Below are 25,645 nucleotides of genomic sequence, written 5' to 3'. Positions count from 1 at the left end.
CAGAGTAAACAGCTCCTTCGTCCGCGGCCCGGGCTTTCTGGAAGCTTCTTCCCGGGGGTCGGCGGGGGAAGAGGGGGGGGGGGGTCGGGGAGGGGTAGATCGTAACGCGGCGCGTCTCGCCGCGGAGATAGAACATGAAAGCGTTCCGAGCTCCGCCGCAGCGCTCAAACAGCTCGTTCAGTCGCTCGTTTCATTTATCGTCATTAGAACGCAGTTAAGAGCAGCCGGTTGGCACGGCTTATCTCTCTGCCCGCCAGCTGAGCTCCACGGCGGTTCCGCCAGAGCGCTGCACCGATTGTGCTGCTGCTGTAGGCTGGCTGCAGTCGCCTGACTGACCAGAGGGGGCGCTCTCGCGCAATGAGATGAGGACTACCCCCCGCCGAACAGTTCCCTCCCTCCCTGGGTGATGCTATGGCTAATTAAGCGCCATCTTAGGGAACTCCCCGCCACACTCAGCACGGCACGCTGGCACAGTAGGGACTGCACTTCAGTGCCACACCATTAAGGCTCAGGAACAGAGCGTCACATCCTGTTCTACACCTATAACCCGTAGAATTTGAAGGAACAGGAAAAAAAAAATTATAAAAAAAAAAAAATACCCATTTCTGCAGTTAATTCTAAAAATAACCAACAAATCAAACAGATTTTACCTGCAGTCGTACAACACAATTACTTCATCTACAAAAATAAAAAGTAAAAGGCCATTTAAAAAGCATCACATAACATAACTCTACATCATCAATTGTTTTGAGTCTATTGTGATTTTTTTTTTTAAAAGGTCATTCATAAAATTAATAAAAAGGTAATTCATAAAAGCCAGTTACAAATTACAGAGCAGCTCCAGGTCTGCGGGGAGAGATCTGCATCAGCAACTCATCACATTCAGTGGGAGGCATCTGAGGAGAGCAGCCAGACCTCGCCTGCCAGGAAACCTGACAATGCAGCGCCACCCGCAGGACAGACGTGGTACTGCACGTAGCCCCCCCCCCCCCCCGCCCGCTCTTGCGAGGAAGCGGAACTCCGAGCAGAGCCTCAAACGGCGGGCCCCCCTCTCAACTGGAAAAACAGGCGGACCGCGAGCGCACTTCAAACGCGGACGACTGCAGCAGACCCGCGCGCAGGCACGCACCGTCTTCCCCCCGTCCGTTCCGCCCCGGGGACCTTCAGACGGAGCGCAGGGCCTAGGGGTTTATCTGAGGCGGGGTTTCTGCTCAGAGCTGTGTTAGGGTACGAAGGAGGACGGAGGGATAAGCACAGAGATGGCACAGAGATGGCCCACTGTTCAGCTGTGCCCCGTGTACACAAACACAAACACACACGCTCTGGTGACCCAAACATTGTTCTTTACATGAAGCAGCACCAGCAGGTTCTGCACTAATGAAATTCACCTTCAGACTACAGCCGTATATTCTGTCTGAAACTTCAGTTTCGTTTAAACTGAGACTCTGTGGTGAGTTGGGCTGAGACTCTGGGGTGAGTTGAGCTGAGACTCTGGGGTGAGTTGGGCTGAGACTCTGGGGTGAGTTGAGCTGAGACTCTGGGCTGAGTTGAGCTGAGACTCTGGGGTGGGTTGAGCTGAGACTCTGGGGTGAGTTGGGCTGAGACTCTGGGGTGAGTTGGGCTGAGACTCTGGGGTGGGTTGAGCTGAGACTCTGGGGTGAGTTGGGCGGAGACTCTGGGGTGAGTTGAGCTGAGACTCTGGGGTGGGTTGAGCTGAGACTCTGGGGTGAGTTGGGCTGAGACTCTGGGGTGAGTTGGGCTGAGACTCTGGGGTGAGTTGGACTGAGACTCTGGGGTGAGTTGGACTGAGACTCTGGGGTGAGTTAAGCTGAGACTCTGGGCTGAGTTGAGCTGAGACTCTGGGGTGAGTTGGGCTGAGATTCTGGGGTGAGTTGGGCTGGATAGAGGGTGGGCAGTAACCGGGTGAGATGGGGTGGAGGCAGTTCTGAGAAGGGGAAAGGATGGGATTGGCAGCCAAGGCCAAAAGCCCAGGGTGGACAAAGACCCCTCCAAGTCACACGCAGGAAAGGAGGGGGTGTGGCCTCTCTTTATAGCAAGCCATTCCTTCGCTATCAGGGCGTGACACACCAGCACTTAGCTGCTGCATTGTGCTGAAGAGGAAGGGTATTTATACCTATATTACTGAAAGACGAGAAAGAGGCCATTTTTAGAAAGGAGGAAATAAAAACAGCAAAAACCCCAGACAAGCTTTACATAGCTTCTAATGACACAAAAGTGGTATTTTATCACACAGGAAGAGGCCTTTTGCCAACAGCCAATTAACAGCCTCCGTCTCACCTGCTTTGTTTTCCTGTGACAGAGGCTGCAGAGTAAAGCCCGCCCCCCCGTCACAATGGGGCTGTGACATCATAGCACGCGAAGCTCTTTTTCCCCCCCACTCTTCCTTCTACAGGCTTAACCTCAGAGGTTCAAAAGGAAAAGCAAAATGGTGCCAGCCAGGGCCCACACATGCGCCCGCTGCAGATGATGGAGTGGTCTACTCGACGACAGTGGCGCCAACAACAGAGTGGGTGAGACGGGCAGTGGTAGGCTGGTACTCTGATGTGCCTACACACACATGCACGTAAACACACACACACACACACACTCACACTCACACACACACATGCACACACTCACAGGTACGCACATGCACACACACACACACATACACACGCATGCACGTACACACACACACACACACACACACAGGCACAGGCACAGACATAAGCCGCGTTTCCACCGCAGGAACTATACCCCGGAACTAGGAACCTTTTGAGGAACTCAGTGCGTTTCCACCGCAGGAACTAGGGTCTAAATTTAGTTCTGGGGGCTTTGTTTTACCTCCCAAAACGTTCCTGCTCGGGGGGTAGTACTTTCCGAAAGTACAGGAACCTTTTGGGTGGAGCTTGCAGCGCTGAACATTTCTGATTGGTCGAGTACTCGCAGCACTTGTGTTGTATTTATTTTCCGCCATTACCCGCCATGTTTGAAAATATGCCGGCGCAACCCGATTTATTTTCATAATAACTTCAAATCAAACTTGTATGTTATGCGGCGCAGTAGCCTAGTTTTGGTTATAGCCTGCCAACGTCTTGGAATTATAACGTGTGCTCTTCTGTTCTTTTCTTGCTTTAGTATTCGTTTTATAAAATGCTAAGCATTCGTGCTGGGACAGCATATTACGTACTAAAACATTCAAACGGATTAATTCGGTTGCTGAATATTTTCTTCCGGATTTTCTTTGTTAGCCCATTGTAATTGAATCAAAACGTTTGATACAGTTATGTGAGGTATGCGGTAGTTCTGCGTAATTCACATTGGTGATACAGTAAAAGCAAACTGGAAATCACCTTCCGCACTTTTTGTCATGGTAAAATAACAGGTTAATTCTAGTAATAGTACCTTTATCTTTTTCAGACTGCCGTAATTTTACTCTGCCATTCTTCAATTTCACAAAAAGACCAGGAAGACTATGGACTAATTTATGGTGCATGGTTCGCATCTGGAGGGCACACTTCGCTGCTCGGCTAGCAGTAACTCCGAAGGAAAACAAACGGTGGCTGTACCACTACTAATTTAAAATTTCACGCAAGTCCGAGTTTTCGTTCTATTCTTGTCATTTTGCGATTAGCCTATATAGAATTGACGATGAGAAAGTAATCAAACAGCAAATTGTTTACAACGTGTGCATGTTTTCTGCTGTTGTTGCCAGTTATATTGGAAATGTGAATGCATTCTGTCGCTTCGGATGTCAAGACATGAAAGCGAATGTTCGCATGAAAACATAATGAATGTGTTTGAGAGGATATATAAAACAGTTACAATCTGACTATTGGTCTGTTATATCCTATTTGTTGCATAACGGTCCAAGTTCAACTACCAACGACAGTTTTGCTTGACAACGGTAAAATATGCCCAAACGGCTGCAGAAGAATATTTCAATTCCATGTGATTAAATCGATAAAAATCAATAAATACAAAAGTAACCATATATAGTCATTGTTGGCAACCCGTTGTATATAAGTGGAATAAACCCCTCCGGGCAACGTCGCTTTTCCATACGTCAGTGGGCTAATTTGCCTAATCTTCGCGGGACTTTAGACCCCGGTGGAAACGCAGACAGCCATTGGCTGAAGGAACCTTTAGTTCCTGGTAAAGCAGTTCCTGGGACTGAAAGTTCCGGGTAATTTTGGTGGAAACGCGGCTATAGACACAGACACACACACACAGGCACAGGCACAGGCACAGACATAGACACAGACACAGACACACACACACACACACAGGCACGTACACACACACACACACACACACACACACTGACAGTTTGGAAAGATGCGCACTGTTCCTTCCATGAAACCACTCCGCTGTCACAGCGATAATTATAAGGCTGCTGAGATTGCTCGAATGCACCGTTTGATTTCTCCTGCCTAATTTAAGGCCACAAAAAAAAGATCTCACAGCAAATCAGAGAGTGCAGCCCTGTCACGCTGTCCCCAGGCTGGAAAACAACCCAGTTCCTCCGGTGAAAGAAAACGTGGCCAGAAAAATCCGAAAGACTGAAACTGCCCTTTGTTTGAAATGTTAATTCAGAAATCTCTTTATTATTTTTTTATCAATAATGTCCATTCACTTAAAAGCGCTCAGTCGAATGCCACTTTTTTTTTTGGCCTGCCGATCTGCGCAGCTATTTGGAAAGTTCAGCTTGAAAGAAAGAAAAAGAAAAAAGAAAGAGCGTTTAAGTTCTGGAGCTCACGCGCTCGGGGGGCCTCGGACTGCACGTGACGTCCCGGGGAGGCGGTCAGCTGATCTCCGTCACTGGGGGGGCCGCGCCCGCGCCTCGCGGGACAGCTCGTAAAAAAAAACGCTCCTGCACAAGAACCGCATGACCACTCAAACGGTCGCCCCGTTGGACGGGCGATCACCGGAAAAACGGGGAACCGGCTTTAATAGCGATTAACACGAGTTACCGTCAGCGGGGGGGGGGGGAGGGAGGGAAGCGACCGCAACCACAGCCAGGCGGCTCTGAATTTATGGCCCGTTGTCATATTTGGGATGGGGTGGGGGGGGGGGGGGGGTTAATCGATTTTGAGAGTGCGTGTGAGGGGATGAACAGAAACAGACTGTTGGGGGTGGGGTGGGGGGTGGGGTGGTGAATGAGTCTACCAGCAGGATGTCTCAGGAACGGTCCCGGGGCAAAGAGCTCTTTGGAGAGGGACCGGCTCGCCCCCCCCCCCCCCCCCCCCCTCCCGTGGAGAGATTCAAACGCGCCGCGGTGGGGGGGGAGGGGTTTAACGGCGGCGCTTTCATGGGGATGTGAAAGCCAGACGCGCGACCCCCAGGAGGCAGGGACGGCTCACAGGTCTGCCGCACGGCGCGCGTTTCCCTCCTGAAAATGCACCGCTGACCCCTCGCTGTGCGCTACTCTACCAGCTACAAGCCTTCACAGGACTGCGTTTGGAGTCATGATACAAGACACAGGAAGTCATGATACAGGTAGTAGGAGGCAATGATACAGTAAGCAGGAAGTCATGTTGCCGGTAGGAGGAAGTGATGTCACAGATAGCAGGAAGTGATGTCACAGATAGCAGGAAGTAATGATACATGTAGTAGGAAGTAAAGATACAGGTAGTAGGAAGTAATGATGCAGGAAGCAGGAAGTAAAGATACAGGTAGTAGGAAGTAAAGATACAGGTAGCAGGAAGTAATGATGCAGGAAGCAGGAAGTCATGTTACAGGTAACGAGAAGTTATGTTGCAGGTAGCAGGAAGTGATGTCACAGACGGCAGGAAGTGCGTGTGTGTATGTACGTGTGTGTGTGTGTGTGTGTGCGTGCGCATGCATGTGTGGAGTGTGTGCGTGTGTGTGACAGAGAGAAAGGGGCTGACCGTGCAGGGGCGAGCCCGAGGGGCTGCTGGACAGGTGCACGGGGCTGCAGCGGCCCCCCGGCTTGCTGCTCAGCTCCTGCTCCATCTCCTCCAGCCCGGCGCTCTTCTGGAAGCGGCTGACGCGGTTGACCACGCGCGGCGACATGTGCGTGCGCACGCACGCCGGCCCGCCGTAGGGGCTGATGGGAAAGACGTGCGAGGTGCCGCGCAGCGTGCTGACCACCGCCCAGCGGCAGTCGGGGCTGAAGCAGATGTCCTGCACCTGCGGAGAGGGAAGGGGGGGGGGGGTCGGAGGTGAACCAGGTGTTATGTGTGTCTGTTTCTCATCTGTTTGTCTTGTTTCCCCCCCCCCCCCCCCCCCACAGACCTGATTGGTATCACCCAATTTGATCGGAGTTTCCAGGGCCCACACGTTTCAAAGACTGGGATGCCCAGGCCTAGGCAGTTTCCTCTTTTTTTGGTGCCAGCACCCCCGCGGGCTTTTCACGGCCTAGGAGTTTGGCCAGTCTGTGTTTTCTTTATTCAGACATTTTTTTCTCTTTTTCATTACATTCCGTAATTTATTACATTACATTATTACTCACATTGCATTTATTTGGCAGAGGCTTTTATCCAAAGCGAAGTACAATTTTTCCACACACACACACACGCACACACACATTCTTGAATTCACGCATCCATTCACCCTCAACTCTATTTGTTTAAATAAACTTCTTCTGTTTCATTTGCGCCTCCTTGTCTCCTGGCCTCGTCACGCTGTGGTCATTCTGGGAGTGGCTGTAACACCAGGCCTTTGGGCCTTCCGCTCGTCCGCATCCACCATTTTAACGGCAGACACTTTCTTTGGCGAACGTTTAAGAACAGTACAGCCAACGCAAGCAGATGTGTGGGCCTCCCAGAAGCCCTCGGCTACCCTCGTCCGCCCACACACACGTGTGCCCCGCCCACCAGCGTCGCCGCCAGCGTCCGCTCCGCGTCCTGCTGCCACTTCCTGGCCGCCACTCCGCGGTTTTCGCTGCTTCCAAAGTCAGATCAAAGCCAGTGCTAACGCACCGCCAGGCAGGCAGCACTCTTACAGTGACCCGGTGACTGATCTAACTAGCCCCCCCATCAGGTCTGGAGGTCTCCACCACCCGTCCTGCCTCACTCAACCTGCATCACATGACCCCGAGCATACACTGACCCTGAGGACTGGGCAATGCAACAAGGGCTTTCAAAAAAGCCAAAAGGGATACCTCTGTGTAAGAGAATGTGTGTGTGTGTGTGTGCGCGCATGTATGAGTATGTGTGTCTGTGTGCATATGTGTCTGTGTGTGTGTGTGTGTGTGTGTGTGTGTGTGTGCGTGCGCGCATGTATGAGTATGTGTGTCTGTGCATGTGCATGCATGTATACGCATGTAGGAGTATGTGTGCCTGTGTGTGTGTGAGTTTGCGTGAGCTTGTGTGTGTATGAGTCTGTGGCAATGTGTGTGTGTGTGTGTGTGTGTGTATGAGTCTGTGTGCATGTGTGTGTGTGTATGAGTCTGTGTGCATGTGTGCGTGTGTGTGTATGTATGTGTAAGAGAGACGGAACTTCCAGGCTACATGGGAATTGCTCTCCCCGTGGGGATAAATATTGGCTCTGCTGAGCCAAACAAACCCTCCCAGATCAACAAAGCAGCTCCTGGCCGCGGAGGAGCCGCTAAGCTAAACACATGCAGGGCGTTAATGAGAAAGCCCGGACGTGTCCCCCCCACACAGCTTCGCCTCGCTCAGGTCGGCCGCACCCACTTCCGCCATGTAAACCCAACAGTCGGGCAACGGGAGTGTGTCTTAACTACTGCTTGCATTTTTGCATAGACTGCGTTGTTGCTGTTCTCGTTTGTGTTAGTGTTAAACAGTTTAACCTTCAGGGTCCAAGTTGAACTATGCAGTTGTTCCCTGCACTTGGACCGGTACTTCTCTCTAGGGGTTTCGTCATACTTGTTCCTGGTTATGGTCATACACTTTGTTGTACGTCGCTCTGGATAAGAGCGTCTGCCAAATGCCTGTAATGTAATGTAATGTAAACCCAACAGTCGGGCAACGGGAGTGTGTTTGGAACACAGCGCAGTGGCTGCGCGCTCGAGACCAGAAGGGACCGCGGCTGTGCACACGGACGCATTCCCTCGCCTCGATGCCTACGACAGCCCCGTCCGCAATCCTCAAACAAACACACCGTTAGCACGTTAGCACCATTGAAGCGAAGCCTCCCATCACACACCCATCTCTCGGTTCTTACGCGTCTGTGATCAAAGTGGGGGACCGCAGGTTTCCGTTCAGGCCGCTAGGCCTTCGCTGTCAGCCTGCAAGTGCGTTATCCTCTCAGCTCTGTACAACTTGCTCATAAGTGAGGCGGGAAACAGCCAGAGTTAGACTGAGGAATCGTAGGGTCATCTCAAGACCAGTTTTCTAAGGTGAACTTCTCAGCTTGAAGCTGGCCTTTCATAGGGGGGCGACATAGCTCAGGAGGTAAGACCGACTGTCTGGCAGTCGGAGGGTTGCCGGTTCAAACCCCCGCCCTGGGCGTGTCAAAGTGTCCTTGAGCAAGACACCTAATCCCTAACTGCTCTGGCGAATGAGAGGCATCAATTGCAAAGCGCTTTGGATAAAAGCGCTATATAAATGCAGTCCATTTACCATTTACCATTCATAGGGATGCTGGCTGTTTGATCTGTTGAGGCACTGCACTATTACATTACATTACAGGCATTTAGCAGACGCTCTTATCCAGAGCGACTTACACAATTTTTTTTTTTTTTTTTTTTACATAGCATTTTACATTGTATCCATTTATACAGATGGATATATACTGAAGCAATTTCGGTTAAGTACCTTGCTCAAGGGTACAACGGCAGTGTCCTACCCGGGAATCGAACCTGCGACCTTTCGGTTTCAAGCCCAGTTCCTTACCCACTGTGCTACACTCCTATGCCACGGCTGGGCCACACGGTCTGGTACTGAATCCAAAATTGCCGTCTGATTTCTGCTTTACTGTCTCAGCGGTCGTGACACCCATTAGCTCAATATTTACATTCCCAACCGGGCATAACCAATCAGACGACGACGCGCCGTCGCCCAATCCAGACGCGTTTCTTCCGTACACACCGAGCTGGAGAGAGTCAAATCTGAAACGGACACGACCGCGTTTCCACCCGGAGAGAGACGGTTTTCCGCACGACGGGCCAATACGTCAAAGGATTACCGCAGTTTACCGTAGGATTACCCCCCCGTTTGCTCAAGCGTTTTTTTCGGTTAGAGCGTGTTGGGTCATTAGACCCCACCCTTGAAACCGTGAAAAGGCCCTGAAACTCAAACGCACGCCTGTGGAACGGAACTGCAATTCCGCACGCCTTGACGGAGACAAACGTCAACTCGTCCAACGGTAAACAACGCCAAGTAAACGTTTACGAAAGAGCGTATTTAATGACGCCGCCGTGGACGGGGCGGGGGTAAACAGTGTGGGCCGTGTCTTTCTGTCGTGAATTTGGGACAGTGGTATACAGTAAAAACGTACTTTAACGTGATAAAAAGGGACAGTTTTAATCTGTGTGAACCCAGACTGTGTTCACGGAATGTACCCAGCATGCCGTGCGAGATCTTCTCCAGGCGTTCTTTAAACGCCACAGGCAGTCTGCGGCTTCAGGGGGAGGTGCCTACTGATCACTGTGGGGGGGGGGGGCTTAGACATTTACGTTAGGGTTTGGCCAATCACCTGGGCCTGCAGTGGGAGGGTAAATTCAATAACCCCAGCAGGGATGAACCACCCCAGCTAACATCTGAGATGGTCAGCTTTTCTCTCCAGAAATGAGCGGGGTGAGGAGGATAACTGCATACCTCCAAAAAAGGGGGTTCAGTAAGGGAGGCAGGTGTACAGTGCACAGGTGTGGAAAGCACAGGTGTAGAGTATACAGATTTATGGCTGTCACAGGTTTGTGTACTTATCTTACAGACTGTGTCCCCGTGGTGTAGAATGTACATATGCGTGTGCATGTGTTTGTGTTAGCATGTGTGTGTGAATGTGTGTGGGTGTGCACATGTGTACGTGAATGTGTGTGTGCGCGTGTGTGTGTGTACGTGACAGTGTGTATAGTGTGTGTATAGTGTGTGTGTGTGTGTGTGTGAGTGTGTAGCGTGCGTACCTTGGCCTCGGTCTCCCCGCGGTGCAGGGTGTACAGGTGGTGGACGGCGCTCTGGGACGAGGTCCAGGGGTGGGTGAGGACCTGAAAGACGTGGAAGTCGTGGCCCAGCGTGTCGGCCGTCACCAGCAGCATGCCTGGGGAGGGAAATGCACCTTCACTTCACCGCAAGGGCCCCCACCGAACAATCCCACAATCCCCCGCACAGCACCGCCACCGTCACCCGCCCAAAGGCCACGGTAAAACACACCCCGAAATCAGGGGCCGTCGCGGCTCTGAAACGCCGTCACCCCATCCTTCCGCAAGCCGTTCGCCAATTTTTTTCCCACAATGCCCCTCTCCCAACAGCAGCAGCAGCAGCAGAGCGGGACTCGGAGAGTCTGTTTTTAACGCAACCGCAGCCGAAGCGACGTGTAGCCTTTGATGGCGGAGGGTAATTTATCTCTCCGTTTTTTTTATTTGAAGTCACTTTAAACGACAGAAGAAAAAAAAAAACTACGGTTCCCGCTCCAAACAACACGCTCGGCAAACCACAGCAAAACAGAGCAGACTCTGAACTCCATGCCTGTGAAAATGCGTCTCGCTTTTTATTTATTTATTTTTTTTTAATAAACCCTAAAGCATACGTTGAGCGCAGCTGAAGTTCCAAGCGAAGGGAAAGGGCCAATTATCCCGAAATCAGGAACGCTTCCAATCTCCGCATCTCGCGGCCGTACTTCACCGCCAGCGGTAATCAGTCCTCCGGCTCGGCGGGATGGCGAGCGTCGAGGGCGCAGCGGGGTTCTGTTAGCGGGAAGCCGCCGCCGGCCCCGCCCGTCGAACGCAAAGCGGAGGTCAGGGTGGCCGCAGATTACAAGAAGCGGGGAGCAGATAAGAGAGGGAGGAGGAGGAGGAGGAGAAAGGCAGCGTTCTGGACGGGGTCCCCCTGCGGCGTGTCGAGTTTTACGCACGCCGCTTTTGCCAAGTTCGTTTCGCGCCGCGCGGCCACTACAGAGGACGCGCACTCTTCGCGGTTTGCGCCAGGGCGCGCGTACGAGAGGAGGTGCAGTGAGTAGAGAGGAGGTGCAGCGGGTGGAGAGGAGGTGTAGCCGGTAGAGAGGAGGTGCAGTGAGTAGAGAGGAGGTGCAGCAGGTATGAGAGGAGGCGCAGTGGGTAGAGAGGAGGTGTAGCCGGTAGAGAGGAGGTGCAGTGAGTAGAGAGGAGGTGCAGCGGGTATGAGAGGAGGCGCAGTGGGTAGAGAAGAGGTGCAGAGGGTAGAGAGGAGGCGCAGCAGGTGGAGAGGAGGTGCAGCGGGTAGAGAGGAGGTGCAGTGGGTGGAGAGGAGGTGCAGCGGGTGGAGAGGAGGTGCAGAGGGTAGAGGGGAGGCGCAGCGGGTGGAGAGGAGGTGCAGCGGGTGGAGAGGAGGTGCAGTGGGTAGAGAGGAGATGCAGTGGGTGGAGAGGAGGTACAGTGAGTAGAGAGGAGGTGCAGTGGGTAGAGAGGAGATGCAGTGGGTGGAGAGGAGGTGCAGCGGGTGGAGAGGAGGTGCAGTGGGTATGAGAGGAGGCGCAGCGGTTAGAGAAGAGGTGGAGAGGAGGCTCCGCCAAGACAGCTGACCCGGGCCGCAAAGCTAAAGCCCAGGCCTCAGAACGAGGGCCAAGCCGCGCGGAACACGCCGGAAAAAGGGCTCCGTCTAATTATAGAGGCTGCAGACGGAAGCGCCGGCGATGAGGAGTTCAGGCCCTGCGGTGTGTTTATCTGGGAGCTTCCTCCCTCTCTCTCTCTCTCTTTCACTCTCCCCTCTCCCTCTCATTCACTTTCTTTCTCTCTCCCCCTCTCATTTTCTCTCTCATTCACTCTGCCCCACTCTCCCCCCTCTCTCTCTCTCTCTCTCTCTCTCCCCGTCTCTCTCTCCCCGTCTCTCTCTCCCCGTCTCTCTCTCTCTCTCTCTCTCTCTCTCTCTCTCTCTCTCTCTCTCTCTCTCTCTCTCTCTCTCTCTCTCTCTCTCTCTCTCTCTCTCTCTCTCTCTCTCTCTCTCTCCCTCCCTCCCTCCCTCCCTCCCTCCCTCCCTCCCTCCCTCTCAGGATGGGGCGGTGGAGGTCTGGCGGGCTCCCTGGCAGCGCGGGCCGTTTCTCCAGACCCCGGCGGTGCTCGGAGCGGGGCGCCGGGGCTTCCTGCGGCGGCCGCCCCAAACGGGAGGCCCATCGGAGAGGCGTCGGGCGGGTCGCGCCGCGGAAACGCCATCAAGGAGCCGCCCGTTCCCGCCGCGCTCCGCCGCGTCGCCGAGCGACCGAACCGCTTTCACACGTCCTATTTATAAGAGCCGGGAGCAGGGGCGTGACCGAGCGGGTTTGGGGGGGGGGGGGAAAGAGGCCGGCTCACACGCTGCTGCTCAGGCCCTCTCATTTAACGTCTGTGAGCCCTGCATACGCACGCACGCACGCACGCACGCACGCACGCACGCACGCACGCACGCACGCACGCACGCGGGCTGCTAATCACCTCCATAAACATCACTTTGTCTTTCGCCAAAGAAAACCATGTCCGTGGCTCATGTTTTTTTCCCACATATATATATATTGCTCCGGTTTGGTCTTTTTTTGTCGCACGTTTCTAACCCTGTAAACGCAAACCATCTGCTGCGGGGGGCGGGCGCTGCGCTGGCAGGAAACGGGCGAGCGGTTCTCCGGGCAGGAGCGGGGCGGAGTCGGGGCGGCGGAGACCGAAGGAGGAAGTGGCCCGTCGCTCGGCAGTGCGAGAGCCCTTTTAATTAACAACAGTCGCCCCCCCCCGGGCTTTAGAAAAACAAGGAAATCTCAAATTATAAACACGTGGGGAAGAGCTCTTAAAGAGAGGGCTGGCGGGGGGGGGAATCCTGGAGCTGTGCGCACTTCTGATCGAATTTATACGGGCAGGGATGAGGTCACGCTCAGGGCTGTGTCTGCTGTCTTTCAGGCCTGAAACTTGGCTCTGAAGCCCACACTCTGAAACCTGGCTCTGAAGCTCCACTCTGAAACTTGGCTCTGAGGCCCCCACTCTGAATCTGGCTCTGAAGCTCCACTCTGAAACTTGGCTCTGAAGCTCAGGTTCTGAAACTTGGCTCTGAAGCTCAGGTTCTGAAACTTGGCTCTGAAGCTCCCACTCTGAAACCTGGCAGTGAAGCTTCACTCTTAAACCAGGCTCTGAAGCTCCATTCTGAAACCTGGCTCTGAGCTCCCACTCTGAAACTTGGCTCTGAAGCCCCCACTCTGAAACCTGGCTCTGAAGCTCCACTCTGAAACTTGGCTCTGAAGCTCAGGTTCTGAAACTTGGCTCTGAAGCTCCCACTCTGAATACTGGCTCTGAAGCCCCACTCTGAAACCTGGCTCTGAAGCTCCCACTCTGAAACCTGGCTCTGAAGCTCCACTCTGAAACCTGGCTCTGAAGCTCCACTCTGAAACCTGGCTCTGAAGCCCCACTCTGAAACTTGGCTCTGAGGCCCCACTCTGAAACCTGGCTCTGAGCCCCCACTCTGAATCTGGCTCTGAAGCTCCACTCTGAAACTTGGCTCTGAAGCTCAGGTTCTGAAACTTGGCTCTGAAGCTCCCACTCTGAAACCTGGCAGTGAAGCTTCACTCTTAAACCAGGCTCTGAAGCTCCATTCTGGATCCTGGCTCTGAAGCTCCCACTCTGAAACCAGGCTCTGAAGACCCCACTCTGAAACCTGGCTCTGAGGCCCCACTCTGAAACTTGGCTCTGAAGCTCCACTCTGAATCCTGGCTCTGAAGCTCTCACTCTGAATCCCACTCTGAAACTTGGCTCTGAGGCCAGGCGCTGAGGGGGGCACCCGCAGATCAAAGCAGCCTAAGGCCACCCTCCCCATAAACGTAGAGAGTGTACCTCCCTCCACCACCCCCCCCCCCCCCCCCCACACCCATCCCCAAACACATGCCCGGGTCAACCCGCGGTCAACAACTTGTTAATCGTTTACAAGTGAGAGCTTCTACAAACTTAACCTTTTCCATCCCGCCAGCTGAAGAGAAGGAGGGGAGGGAGCGGAGGAGGGGGGGGGGAGTTCTCTTTTAAGTTCTTTCTGTTGATTTTATGGCCGTTCACAGAGCAAAGGCACTCAGATCTGACCCCCCCCCCACCCCTCCCCATCCAACCCCCTAAGAGGATGACTGTTCCATGACTCAAGGTGGAGCCGCCTCCTTCTGCGAAATGTAACGCAGCTCAAACGCCTACAGACAGGCAGGGAAGCAGGGTGGCGGTTCTGGGTTCCAGCGGGACGGAGAGCCGGCCCTTGGTGAAATGGGGGGTGGGGGGGGGGGCGCCAGAGTCCACGCTCTATGTGGGGGCGGGGGCCCGGCCCGCGTGCGGGAGAGGCGTCTACGTGGGCGGACGGGAGTTTTGGAGCACGTTTCCACGGAGACCTTGACAGCGACCTCTCTCTGATCTGGACGTGGGGTTCTCCGCCCAGTCTGAGTCACCGACATCCCAAGATGCCGTGCTTTCTTTCTTTTCTTTTTTTTTTTTGCAGTTTTAACCACCTTTAGAGAAACACGGCAAATTACAGATTGAGAGCTGAGTGTCAAAGCTTCTTCGCCAAACAATGAGTCATATTTCCATCCACACAATACACCAGTATTTCCTTCCAGCACAAAGTACCACCAACAACACACCAGCACAAAGTACCACCAACAACACACTAGCACAAAGTACCACCAACAACACACCAGCACAAAGTACCACCAAAAACACACCAGCACAAAGTACCACCAACAACACACTAGCACAAAGTACCACCAACAACACACTCGCACAAAGTACCACCAACAACACACCAGCACAAAGTACCACCAACAACACACCAGCACAAAGTACCACCAACAACACACCAGCACAAAGTACCACCAACAACACACTAGCACAACGTACCACCAACAACACACCAGCACAAAGTACCACCAACAACACACCAGCACAAAGTACCACCAACAACACACTAGCACAAAGTACCACCAACAACACACTAGCACAAAGTACCACCAACAACACACCAGCACAAAGTACCACCAAAGACACACTAGCACAAAGTACCACCAACAACACACTAGCACAAAGTACCACCAACAACACACTAACACAAAGTACCACCAACAACACACCAGCACAAAGTACCACCAACAACACACTAGCACAAAGTACCACCAACAACACACTAGCACAAAGTACCACCAACAACACACTAGCACAAAGTACCACCAACAACACACCAGCACAAAGTACCACCAACAACACACTAGCACAAAGTACCACCAACAACACACCAGCACAAAGTACCACCAACAACACACTAGCACAAAGTACCACCAACAACACACCAGCACAAAGTACCTCCAACCACCATGACTGGAGTTAAACAAAGATCAATTAAATCTGGACTGAATGAGGTTTTATGGGGCTGACGTGTCATTTTTTTTAAAGTGCTATGTTTGAAAGGAAATGTTTGGTGGTTTTGAACAGATAAACACAAGAAAGTTTTTAAACGTATTCTTGGACAATCGAACCCTGCACATTCAGAACTCAAAAGCCCAGCAGCACACTGGCTGCCAGAACAGAGATGACTAAGACACCAACAGAATTCCTCGAGGTAAAAAACTCAGTCATTTCTGTACACCACTGTGAACTCGAGCACGTACACGCGCTGTATTTCACTAAATGTGCTTCAGAGGGAAACATCGCTGCCTGCTTAACTCCCAGCATCCTCAGCTGCGCAAACGCACTGCAGAAAAGCAGCACGGACCAGTGCACCGCCGGCACAGTGCGGCTGGATCGTGCAGAGATGAGAGAGGGGAGCCCACAGTGCAGTAAATGACAGGTAGTCAGGAGGACAGGGCTGTCATCAGCAGCCCTCTGCATAGATGGGGCTTATTTAACCAGGGTGCTGGGCTGAGCACCGTGTGTGTGTGCCCCCCGTGCTGCACGTGTGTGTGTGTACATGTGTGTGTGTGTGCGCACGTGTGTGTGCTGCGTGTTTGTGTGTGTGTGCGTGCGTGTGTCACCCGTATTGTACGTGTGTGGGTGTGTGAGAGAGGTTAGTTTGTAGACTCTCACTGTACACAGTCAGGGTTACAGTGCACTGGTCCTTAAGCATGTAGTCCATGGGCTCCCAGCAGAACAGCAGTGTAATGGTTTCAGTAATGATGTAATGGTCTCAGTACTGGTGTAATGGTCTCAGTAATGGTGTAATGGTCTCTGGCTCTCTCCAAAGTGGCTGCATTTCTCATACATCAACCCAGAATTCACTGGAGCAGGCGCCTCAGTACAGTGGTCAGTGCTGATTGGTCAGTATCTGCTGCCCTCTGTGGTGTATGGGAGGGCCATGGGGATCTGCAGCTAATCTACCATCCACATGCGCTGCATGAACCTTCAGGGCCCTGCTCGACATGCCGCAGCTAGCTAGCCGCTCGGGATCTCAAAAGCACATGCGTACGTTCAGAAAAAATGGCGGGACGATCGCAGGAAGAGGAAACGGTCGCCGTTTTTTTTTTAAAGGTTTTCTCTGCGACTTCCATCGCCGTGGAGACAAGAGCTTCCCAAAGACGGCCTTCTCGGCAGCGTCTAACCGGAGAGGCGACCCACAGACACCGCTCAGCTCTCCTCTGCGCCCCGCGCGGGAGCCGCACGCTAAGAGGCCACCTGCAGACGCACCTGCAAACGCAAACCAACGGCGCCCCCTAGAGCCGGCCTCCGGGAGCGCGCGGCCAGATCACTCCGGGCCACAGGAAGAGAGAGTCCAACACAAGCTGCAGCCTCGCTACATTATTCACAGAACTACCATCCGCCGTTTACTCCAAAGGCAGCCTATATCAGGGCTTTAAAGGGGTTCATAAGCCCTTTCCATCTCAAAATGGCCTAATAAGATAACTATGATGAGCGCCCAATGGCAGAGGTCATCCATTTTAGGCACCTTTATCCAGCAGCCAGCACAGGAAGCAGCCATTTAACCCACCAGCACCAGGAAAATGGATATGATATAATACAACTCTACATCAGACATGCGTGTAACACAATATTAATACATAATAAATAATAATGATCATAATCTTACTAAAGACATAAAAATCAAACAGTCCATTTCATCTGTAAGCTGAAATATGTAACTTGCGAAACCTGAAACTACAAACAAAATGCATCACAATCTAAACCCAATTTTGCTGAGGACTCCACGGGACCCTTAGGTACTCCCAGACATGGTTCCTCTTTCCCATTGGGTAAGGAGCGCGAGGGCGGGACACCTCCGAAAGAAGCGATTGGCCGGTCGCGGCCGGTTCTGCCGCCTCGAGTTTCCACGGACACCGGCTTCGGAGTGGGTTACACTGGAGTGTTTCTACAGCCTCAACAATGTTGTGACACGGATGACTTCACGCGCAGTGACTTATGGGTCTTACCCTTAACCTCTGACCCCCGCCCCCCTCCCCGTCCCGGCTCCGGGGCGATGGGACCCCGGGCGGCTCCTCTCATGTGAAGGGGGGGGGGGGGGGGGGGGGGGTTGTAACCGAGCCCCCCCCCCCCCCCGCAGGCCTTCGGGGCGACGCCGCGCCCGTTAGATGGGACGTCCCGTCCGCCGGGGGCAGGAGCGAGCGCGGACGCACACAACGGGCCAATGAGGTCGCCCCTGCGGGCTGGCTCCGCCCTCCACCCCCCCCCCCCCCCCGCCCGCACCTGCGGGGGCAGCGCACCTGCAGCTCGCTCACAATGAGGGCCTCCACCCCAGGAACCCCGTCTCTTACGCGTCTCCATGACGACACTGACCGCAACCCCCTCCCCACCCCCCCCACATCACAGGTCGGTCTGCCGGAGGGCGATGGGACCACTCAACCCTAACCCCATCACGGAGGGGAGGGGGGGGGGGGGGCGGTTCCACCACTTAAATACCATGATCTATTACACTACGGGCACTTAGCAGCTGTTTTCCAGGGCAACTTTAAAAAGCGGAGAGAAAAAAAAACATCGGTGTTACTTTCAGGAAGACAAAACAGCGATGCCACCGAACAGGCACAGGAGGCTCATTTATGATCAGTGAGTGTAGAGTTACCCAAACAACCCAACAGACCGTTAGAGCGCTTCACTGGAGTGAGTCTGTTTGCCCAGTCATTCTTTCACTACACATATGCATGAATAATAAGCAGATTATCATTCTGGGCTCAAAATGAACCCTTGTCAGGCAGTTTTCCTTTAATGAGAGCATTGACTTCCGCTGTGCACATACAAAAGAGTGTGTGTGTGTGTGTGTTGCATGCGTGCGTGTGTGTGTGTGTGTGTGTGTGTGTGTGTGTGTGTGTGTGTGTGTGTGCGCGTGCGTGTGAGGGTTCTTTACTCACCGCTTGGATTGAAGGCCATGCAGGATATGGGTTTGTCATGAGCTGGGAAGTGGGCGACCACACCCTCTCCATCAGAGTCCTCACTGACCATAACCTGCAAACACACACACACACACACCCTCTCCATCAGAGTCCTCACTGACCATAACCTGCAAACACACACACACACCCTCCCCATCAGAGTCCTCACTGACCATAACCTGCAAACACACACACACACACACCCTCTCCATCAGAGTCCTCACTGACCATAACCTGCAAACACACACACACACCCTCCCCATCAGAGTCCTCACTGACCATAACCTGCAAACACACACACACACCCTCTCCATCAGAGTCCTCACTGACCATAACCTGCAAACACACACACACACACACCCTCTCCATCAGAGTCCTCACTGACCATAACCTGCAAACACACACACACACACACCCCATCAGAGTCCTCACTGACCATAACCTGCAAACACACACACACACCCTCTCCATCAGAGTCCTCACTGACCATAACCTGCAAACACACACACACACCCTCTCCATCAGAGTCCTCACTGACCATAACCTGCAAACACACACACACACACACCCTCTCCATCAGAGTCCTCACTGACCATAACCTGCAAACACACACACACACACCCTCTCCATCAGAGTCCTCACTGACCATAACCTGCAAACACACACACACACCCTCTCCATCAGAGTCCTCACTGACCATAACCTGCAAACACACACACACCACATCAGAGTCCTCACTGACCATAACCTGCAAACACACACACACACACACCCTCTCCATCAGAGTCCTCACTGACCATAACCTGCAAACACACACACACACACACCCTCTCCATCAGAGTCCTCACTGACCATAACCTGCAAACACACACACACACACACCCCATCAGAGTCCTCACTGACCATAACCTGCAAACACACACACACACACACACACCCTCCCCATCAGAGTCCTCACTGACCATAACCTGCAAACACACACACACACACACCCTCTCCATCAGAGTCCTCACTGACCATAACCTGCAAACACACACACACACACACCCTCTCCATCAGAGTCCTCACTGACCATAACCTGCAAACACACACACACACACACCCTCCCCATCAGAGTCCTCACTGACCATAACCTGCACACACACACACACACACACACACCCTCCCCATCAGAGTCCTCACTGACCATAACCTGCAAACACACACACACACACACCCTCTCCATCAGAGTCCTCACTGACCATAACCTGCAAACACACACACACACACACACACCCTCCCCATCAGAGTCCTCACTGACCATAACCTGCAAACACACACACACACACACACACCCTCCCCATCAGAGTCCTCACTGACCATAACCTGCAAACACACACACACACACACCCTCTCCATCAGAGTCCTCACTGACCATAACCTGCAAACACACACACACACACACCCTCCCCATCAGAGTCCTCACTGACCATAACCTGCAAACACACACACACACACACCCTCCCCATCAGAGTCCTCACTGACCATAACCTGCAAACACACACACACACACACCCTCTCCATCAGAGTCCTCACTGACCCTAACCTGCAAACACACACACACCACATCAGAGTCCTCACTGACCATAACCTGCAAACACACACACACCACATCAGAGTCCTCACTGACCATAACCTGCAAACACACACACACACACCCACCCCATCAGAGTCCTCACTGACCATAACCTGCAAACACACACACACACACACACACACCCTCTCCATCAGAGTCCTCACTGACCATAACCTGCAAACACACACACACACACACCCTCCCCATCAGAGTCCTTACTGACCATAACCTGCAAACACACACACACACACACACACCCTCCCCATCAGAGTCCTCACTGACCATAACCTGCAAACACACACACACACACACCCTCCCCATCAGAGTCCTTACTGACCATAACCTGCAAACACACACACACACACACCCCATCAGAGTCCTCACTGACCATAACCAGGGAAAAACACATGCACATATCCAGCTGCATATGTAAGTGTATGTATATATGTATCAACATAAAAGTTACCAATACAACTTCCTACTGTTCACGAGGGTCTAGGCTAAACACATATTTATCCATGTTTATGGAAACATCCCTACAGTACACACTGCCCCCTGTGTGCTAGTCGCTGTACTGCAGCCCCAGTCAGTGTTGATTTCAGCACATACATGCGTTTAACCACAGCGGCCCGCCCCACACCGATCCCACCGCGACTCCAAACACGCTCCCCTCTCCTCACAGCCCCGGAGCGGAGCGTAACCCCTCCGCCCCAAACTGCGCTAACGGGCCAGGGGGTGTGTCGGGTTTCACGCGAGAGCCTGTTTCGGTCCCGAAAAACGCCCCGCTGACACAGTCCAGACCCCCCCATTACCCAGAGGGCTCTGGAGGGGGGATCCCCGGTCAGGCCCACTTTAAAGAGAATTATTTCAAGGCCGCTTCTGGGAAGTGATATTCGGCCCAGTGCATGGGGGGTGGGGGGGGGGGCGGGAGGGGGGTATGAACACACCCCAAAACCCGCACCCTCTCCCCCGCCTCCAGTTACACGCACGCTATGGATGTTATCGCAGGACGTCCAAACGCCAAGGTACTGGAGCCAGTCACGAATTTTGCTACGAGACGCATCGAACTGGAACGTTCCAGCCAATAGAGAAACAGAACTTAAACTGTCGAGAGCCCGGAACAGAGTAGCCGGTTAGCCATTAGCGCCGGGCCGTTATATTCGGAGAGGGTCTGAGGGTGAGGCGTTCGGACCCCAGAGAGTGGAGATGGGCGAAGAATCCGTAGCACACGAACAGAGACAGGCCCCTGCTGCGAAACCCATGTATTCATATTTAAAAAAACGTTTCTTAAAACCTACAGTTCCGAGTGGCCAGTTGAGGACTGAGAAAATACACATGCTAGAGGAAAAACAAACCGAACCTCCGAGCTGCGTGCGGGAGAGCGTGTGTGGTCCGGGTTCAGGAACAGCCCCCGCTCTTTAAAAGTAAGGGCAAGGTTCTACTCGCACCAGTTTTTTTTTTCCCGCTTCCCGCAAACGCAAAAAAAAAAAAAAAAAAGAGATATATTTTCACAGGTCGTATTAGTAGAAAAACCGCTTGGGTTCAGAGTCAGACTGTATCTCCTGTTTGAGAGAAGCCCTTCGCGTGGAAGAAGTGGACACATTTTAAACACATTTAAACGGCCCGTGAACCTGACCGCTCCATCAAACACTTCACATGAGAGGAAGACATCTGGACGCTGCTTCTGGTTACTCACAAAGTGTATGTATAACAAGACCAGGTCAGAACCTAGTATATGGCTGGGCCGGCCGACCAATGGTGTAACTTCATAACTCGGCCGACCAGTGGTGTAACTTCATCACTCAGTCACTCAGTCACAGACATTCACAGACGCTGTTGCGGTCCAGCCAAAAAATAAAACAGCATAAATGTTCGATTGTTAACAACATACTTTACGATATTAATACCTGGTCTTTTCCTTTAACGAGACAGACTTACCACACACCTTATCTTATTTGTTCCTGTCTCCCTAGAAACGGGGGGACTCCCTAGCAACCAGGGACAGACCCCCCCCAACACACTACTCCAGTCACCCCAAAAGCTATGTGCACAACACAGCAGGCCTTCAATGGGGGGTGGGGGGTGGTTGGGGGGGTTGGGGGGTTGAGGGTTGAGGGTTAGCCCCAAACCCCGCCCCCCAAACTCAGTGATTCTGACGCGGCGGTGCACGAGCTCCGTACCTGCCCCTCCCCCACGTTGAGCGTGTCGATGACGGTGACGACTCCGGGGGCGTGGCCTCCCCGGCGGGCGGCGGCGCTGTGGGGCGGGGCCTCCTCCTCCCCCGGGGCGCCCGCGGGCAGCGTGCCCGCCAGCTGCGTCACCACCTTGCCCACCATCGTCAGGCCCGACTTCAGCGTCTGCGGGACGGGAGGGGGGAGGGGAACGGGACAGGGCGCAGCCATTACCCAAAAATCTCCTCGCCGGAAATCCAGCCCATTCACACAGTCGTTTCCATGGCAACCGTAACAGTCACAGAAAACGCTACATTTACATTTAAACAACTAAACAACAACCAGCTAATGTGCGTTTCACTTATTAGTGCACCATCTGAAACTGAACCCCTTTAAAAACATGTATACTTTCATTTTGTTTGAAGTTTTATAAAATGTACTATTGTACCAAGTTAACAAGCAGTTTGAAGAATAAATGCATTGCTGTTATTTTGGTAGTTGACTGTAAAATTAGCATGTTACCAGACTTTAAACTTTAGAAAAATGTGACAAGTGTAAGTATTGAAAGGAACCCAGGTAAAATGGGGGAACTGCAGGCTGTTTTTTGGACTTTTGTTCTCTTTAAAAGAAAGAGTGACATCACTTCCTGTGCTTGATTAAGTGACTTCAATGAAAACAGGCTAAAGACTGAGAGAGAAATTAAGAGAAGAATGTCATTGTGAAGATGTTGGTACTATAACCATTAACGTTATCATTAGCAATAATATTGTTAATACACAAATTCAAATTCAATTGCTTTATTGGCAGGAAATACATATGCAAATATTGCCAAAGCATCATAAATCAACATAAATACACACGTACATATGTAATACTCCTGCTTGGTAATTTATGAATCTCTTTTTTAACGAACTATTGTTGTTACACATTGCACACCTGCGTTGCGCGTGACTGCAGAGAAACCGAACGTCCATCCCATAATGAGGTCACCCCGCGCTACTCCCCCACTGTAGCCCCGACGGCGCTGACGCTAAAGAGGACGACGAAGACGACGAAGGCTCCCGGCGCCCGCTCCCCCCCCCCCCCCCCCCCCCCGACGGCGCCCGGCCCAGCGCCGCGAGCCAGCCGGCCAGCTCCTGGCCCCACCCACAGATCGATGGCGGCCCTGTTTTGATTGGCGCTAAGAACCCGGACCGCGCGGTGTTTACACAGCGCATTAGCGCTGGTCAATTAGGGGGGCGAGCCGTTCCCGTCAATAATTGATGGCGGTGCGTTTTTTTTACACGCGCCCCGTTTGGCGCTGGCAAACGGGCCGCCGGCGAAGAGCCCCCAGACCCCGGAGCCGGGCGGGACCCCCAAGAGCCCCCCCGAACCCGCGCCCCGGGCCCCCCTCGAACCCGCACCCGGTCCCCCCGCTAACCCACCACCGGCTCTCCCCCCATTAACACACACACACAGGGAGGAGACCCCACTTAAGGCGGCACCGTCCGCACAGCCGCCGACGACACTGCCCTCTGCGCTCAGACTCCCGGGAGCCTCCTTAAGGAGAGCGGAGAGGCCCGCGGCCTCCTGCCTGGGGTTAATAAAACATGGGCTCCCTTCCCCCATCGCAAAGTGCTCCCCCTGTCCCACGGGGGGTTAAGGCTGCATGATGGGATACCGGCTCCCCTTGACCCTTCGCCCCTGGGGGTGCTCCAGGGGGCATGGCGGATAGACGGGGGGGGGGGGGGTAAAGTTTGGTGCAGACCACAGATCTCTGTGGAGACCTCTCGCTCCCCCCCTCCCTCTCCCTCTGGTGATTTTAACCTGGTTTGGGCGCGGAGGCGCCATTAGGACTAATGGGCCTGCTCTCCTGTGAGCCGATAGGGGGGGGGGGGGGGTACTACATAAACGAACTCCCTCTGAGCATTAGGGGAAGACCGGGAGTGTATGGGAGGCGGGTTTCGCCTCTAAAAGAGCAGAGGAACCCGTTCGGTTTGGGATCACGGGACAGAGTCGTGGTTCGGGGTGGAAACGGGCCTGGGAGGCCGACAGCCCTTCAGAGCAGGACAGAGCCGCTTCGCTGTGGTTCCTGTCCGTCTGGCTCGGAGGGAGGAGCTCCACCTGCGTGAGACCGGACCGGTAACCGGGACTCACCTTCGCGGCGCTGATGACGGTGGCCGTGTAGGACTGGGCATTGTCCCCGCAGGCTCCGCCCCGAGACTGATGGCAACCAATCAGCTACAGAGAGGGGGAGAGAGAGAGAGAGGGAGAGAGAGAGACAGACAGAGAGAGAGAGAGAGAGAGAGAGAGACAGACAGACAGAGAGAGAGAGAGAGAGAGAGAGAGAGAGAGACAGACAGACAGACAGACAGACAGAGAGAGAGAGAGAGAGACAGACAGACAGAGAGAGAGAGAGACAGACAGACAGAGAGAGAGACAAAGTCTCATTAGTATAAGCATCATAAAGCAGTTAAAACAACCACTACCCCTACTCTCCCCAGGTCATTAGCACATATTAGGGGGTATTTGGTTTCATCTGGGAGGGGGTGCATTAGGAGGGTCTCCTGGTTCCCCAGGGTGCACAAACAGACACAGACAAATGAGACGTAACATTCAACCAAAATAAAAACCCAATCCTCACACTGTACCCTAAACACACCAGCCCTGAAACACACACACTCACACTGACCCTAAACACACCAGCCCTGAACCACACACACTCACACCGACCCTAAACACACCAGCCCTGAACCACACACAGATACCAGCCCAGTTAGATACCCAGTTACGGCAAAATTCTGGGCAGACGGGCTGCCAGCTGAGGAGGGATTATTATGGGATGCACGAGGTGAAAGGTCACCCTCGGTCCTACCTTGTTCTCGGCGTAGGCCAGCCAGCGGTCGCCAAGGGCGATGGGGTTGAGGTTGGGCCCGGGGCAGGGGTAACAGCCTGGAACAGAGGCAGTGGGGACAGCATTAAAACGGCTCCGTTGCCGGGGACAGCTTTAAAACGGCTCTGTTGCCGGGGACAGTTTTAAAACGGCTCCGTTGCCGGGGACAGCTTTAAAACGGCTCCGTTGCCGGGGACAGCTTTAAAACGGCTCTGTTGCCGGGGACAGTTTTAAAACGGCTCCGTTGCCGGGGACAGCTTTAAAACGGCTCTGTTGCCGGGAACAGTTTTAAAACGGCTCCGTTGCCGGGGACAGCTTTAAAATGGTTCCGTTGTCGGGGACAGCTTTAAAATGGTTCCGTTGTCGGGGACAGCTTTAAAACGGCTCCGTTGCCAGGGACAGCTTTAACCCTCCTGTTCTGTTCATTTTTTAGGTACAGCAAAAATGTTCCCGGGTCAATCCCCATACAGGGGGGGTTTGCAAATACATGAAATGAACCATTTTCATTTAAAATGTTGATTACACTAATTAAGGCCAGTAGAAGAAGTTTCATACTGAAAAAATAATTTTAAG

The 25,645-nt window shown here is 53.2% G+C and overlaps 1 protein-coding gene across 6 annotated transcripts in view; it reads right to left on the bottom strand.

Moving 5' to 3' along the window:
- bcas3 (BCAS3 microtubule associated cell migration factor) overlaps positions 1-25,645 on the bottom strand; it is a 158,284-nt gene that overhangs the window by 105,005 nt on the left and 27,634 nt on the right. For all 6 annotated transcript variants that reach the window (XM_035385258.1, XM_035385260.1, XM_035385261.1 and 3 more), the window contains 6 exons: positions 25,055-25,131; positions 24,337-24,420; positions 22,210-22,386; positions 18,394-18,487; positions 10,052-10,185; positions 5,892-6,153 (listed from right to left, as the gene is read on the bottom strand). In XM_035385258.1, the coding sequence (XP_035241149.1) occupies positions 5,892-6,153; positions 10,052-10,185; positions 18,394-18,487; positions 22,210-22,386; positions 24,337-24,420; positions 25,055-25,131 (828 nt within the window). The remainder of the gene's footprint in view (positions 1-5,891; positions 6,154-10,051; positions 10,186-18,393; positions 18,488-22,209; positions 22,387-24,336; positions 24,421-25,054; positions 25,132-25,645) is intronic.

This window comes from Anguilla anguilla, chromosome 12 (genome assembly GCF_013347855.1).
Source record: "Anguilla anguilla isolate fAngAng1 chromosome 12, fAngAng1.pri, whole genome shotgun sequence".
NCBI lineage: Eukaryota > Metazoa > Chordata > Actinopteri > Anguilliformes > Anguillidae > Anguilla > Anguilla anguilla.
This window is presented reverse-complemented; position numbering and strand designations above follow the sequence as displayed.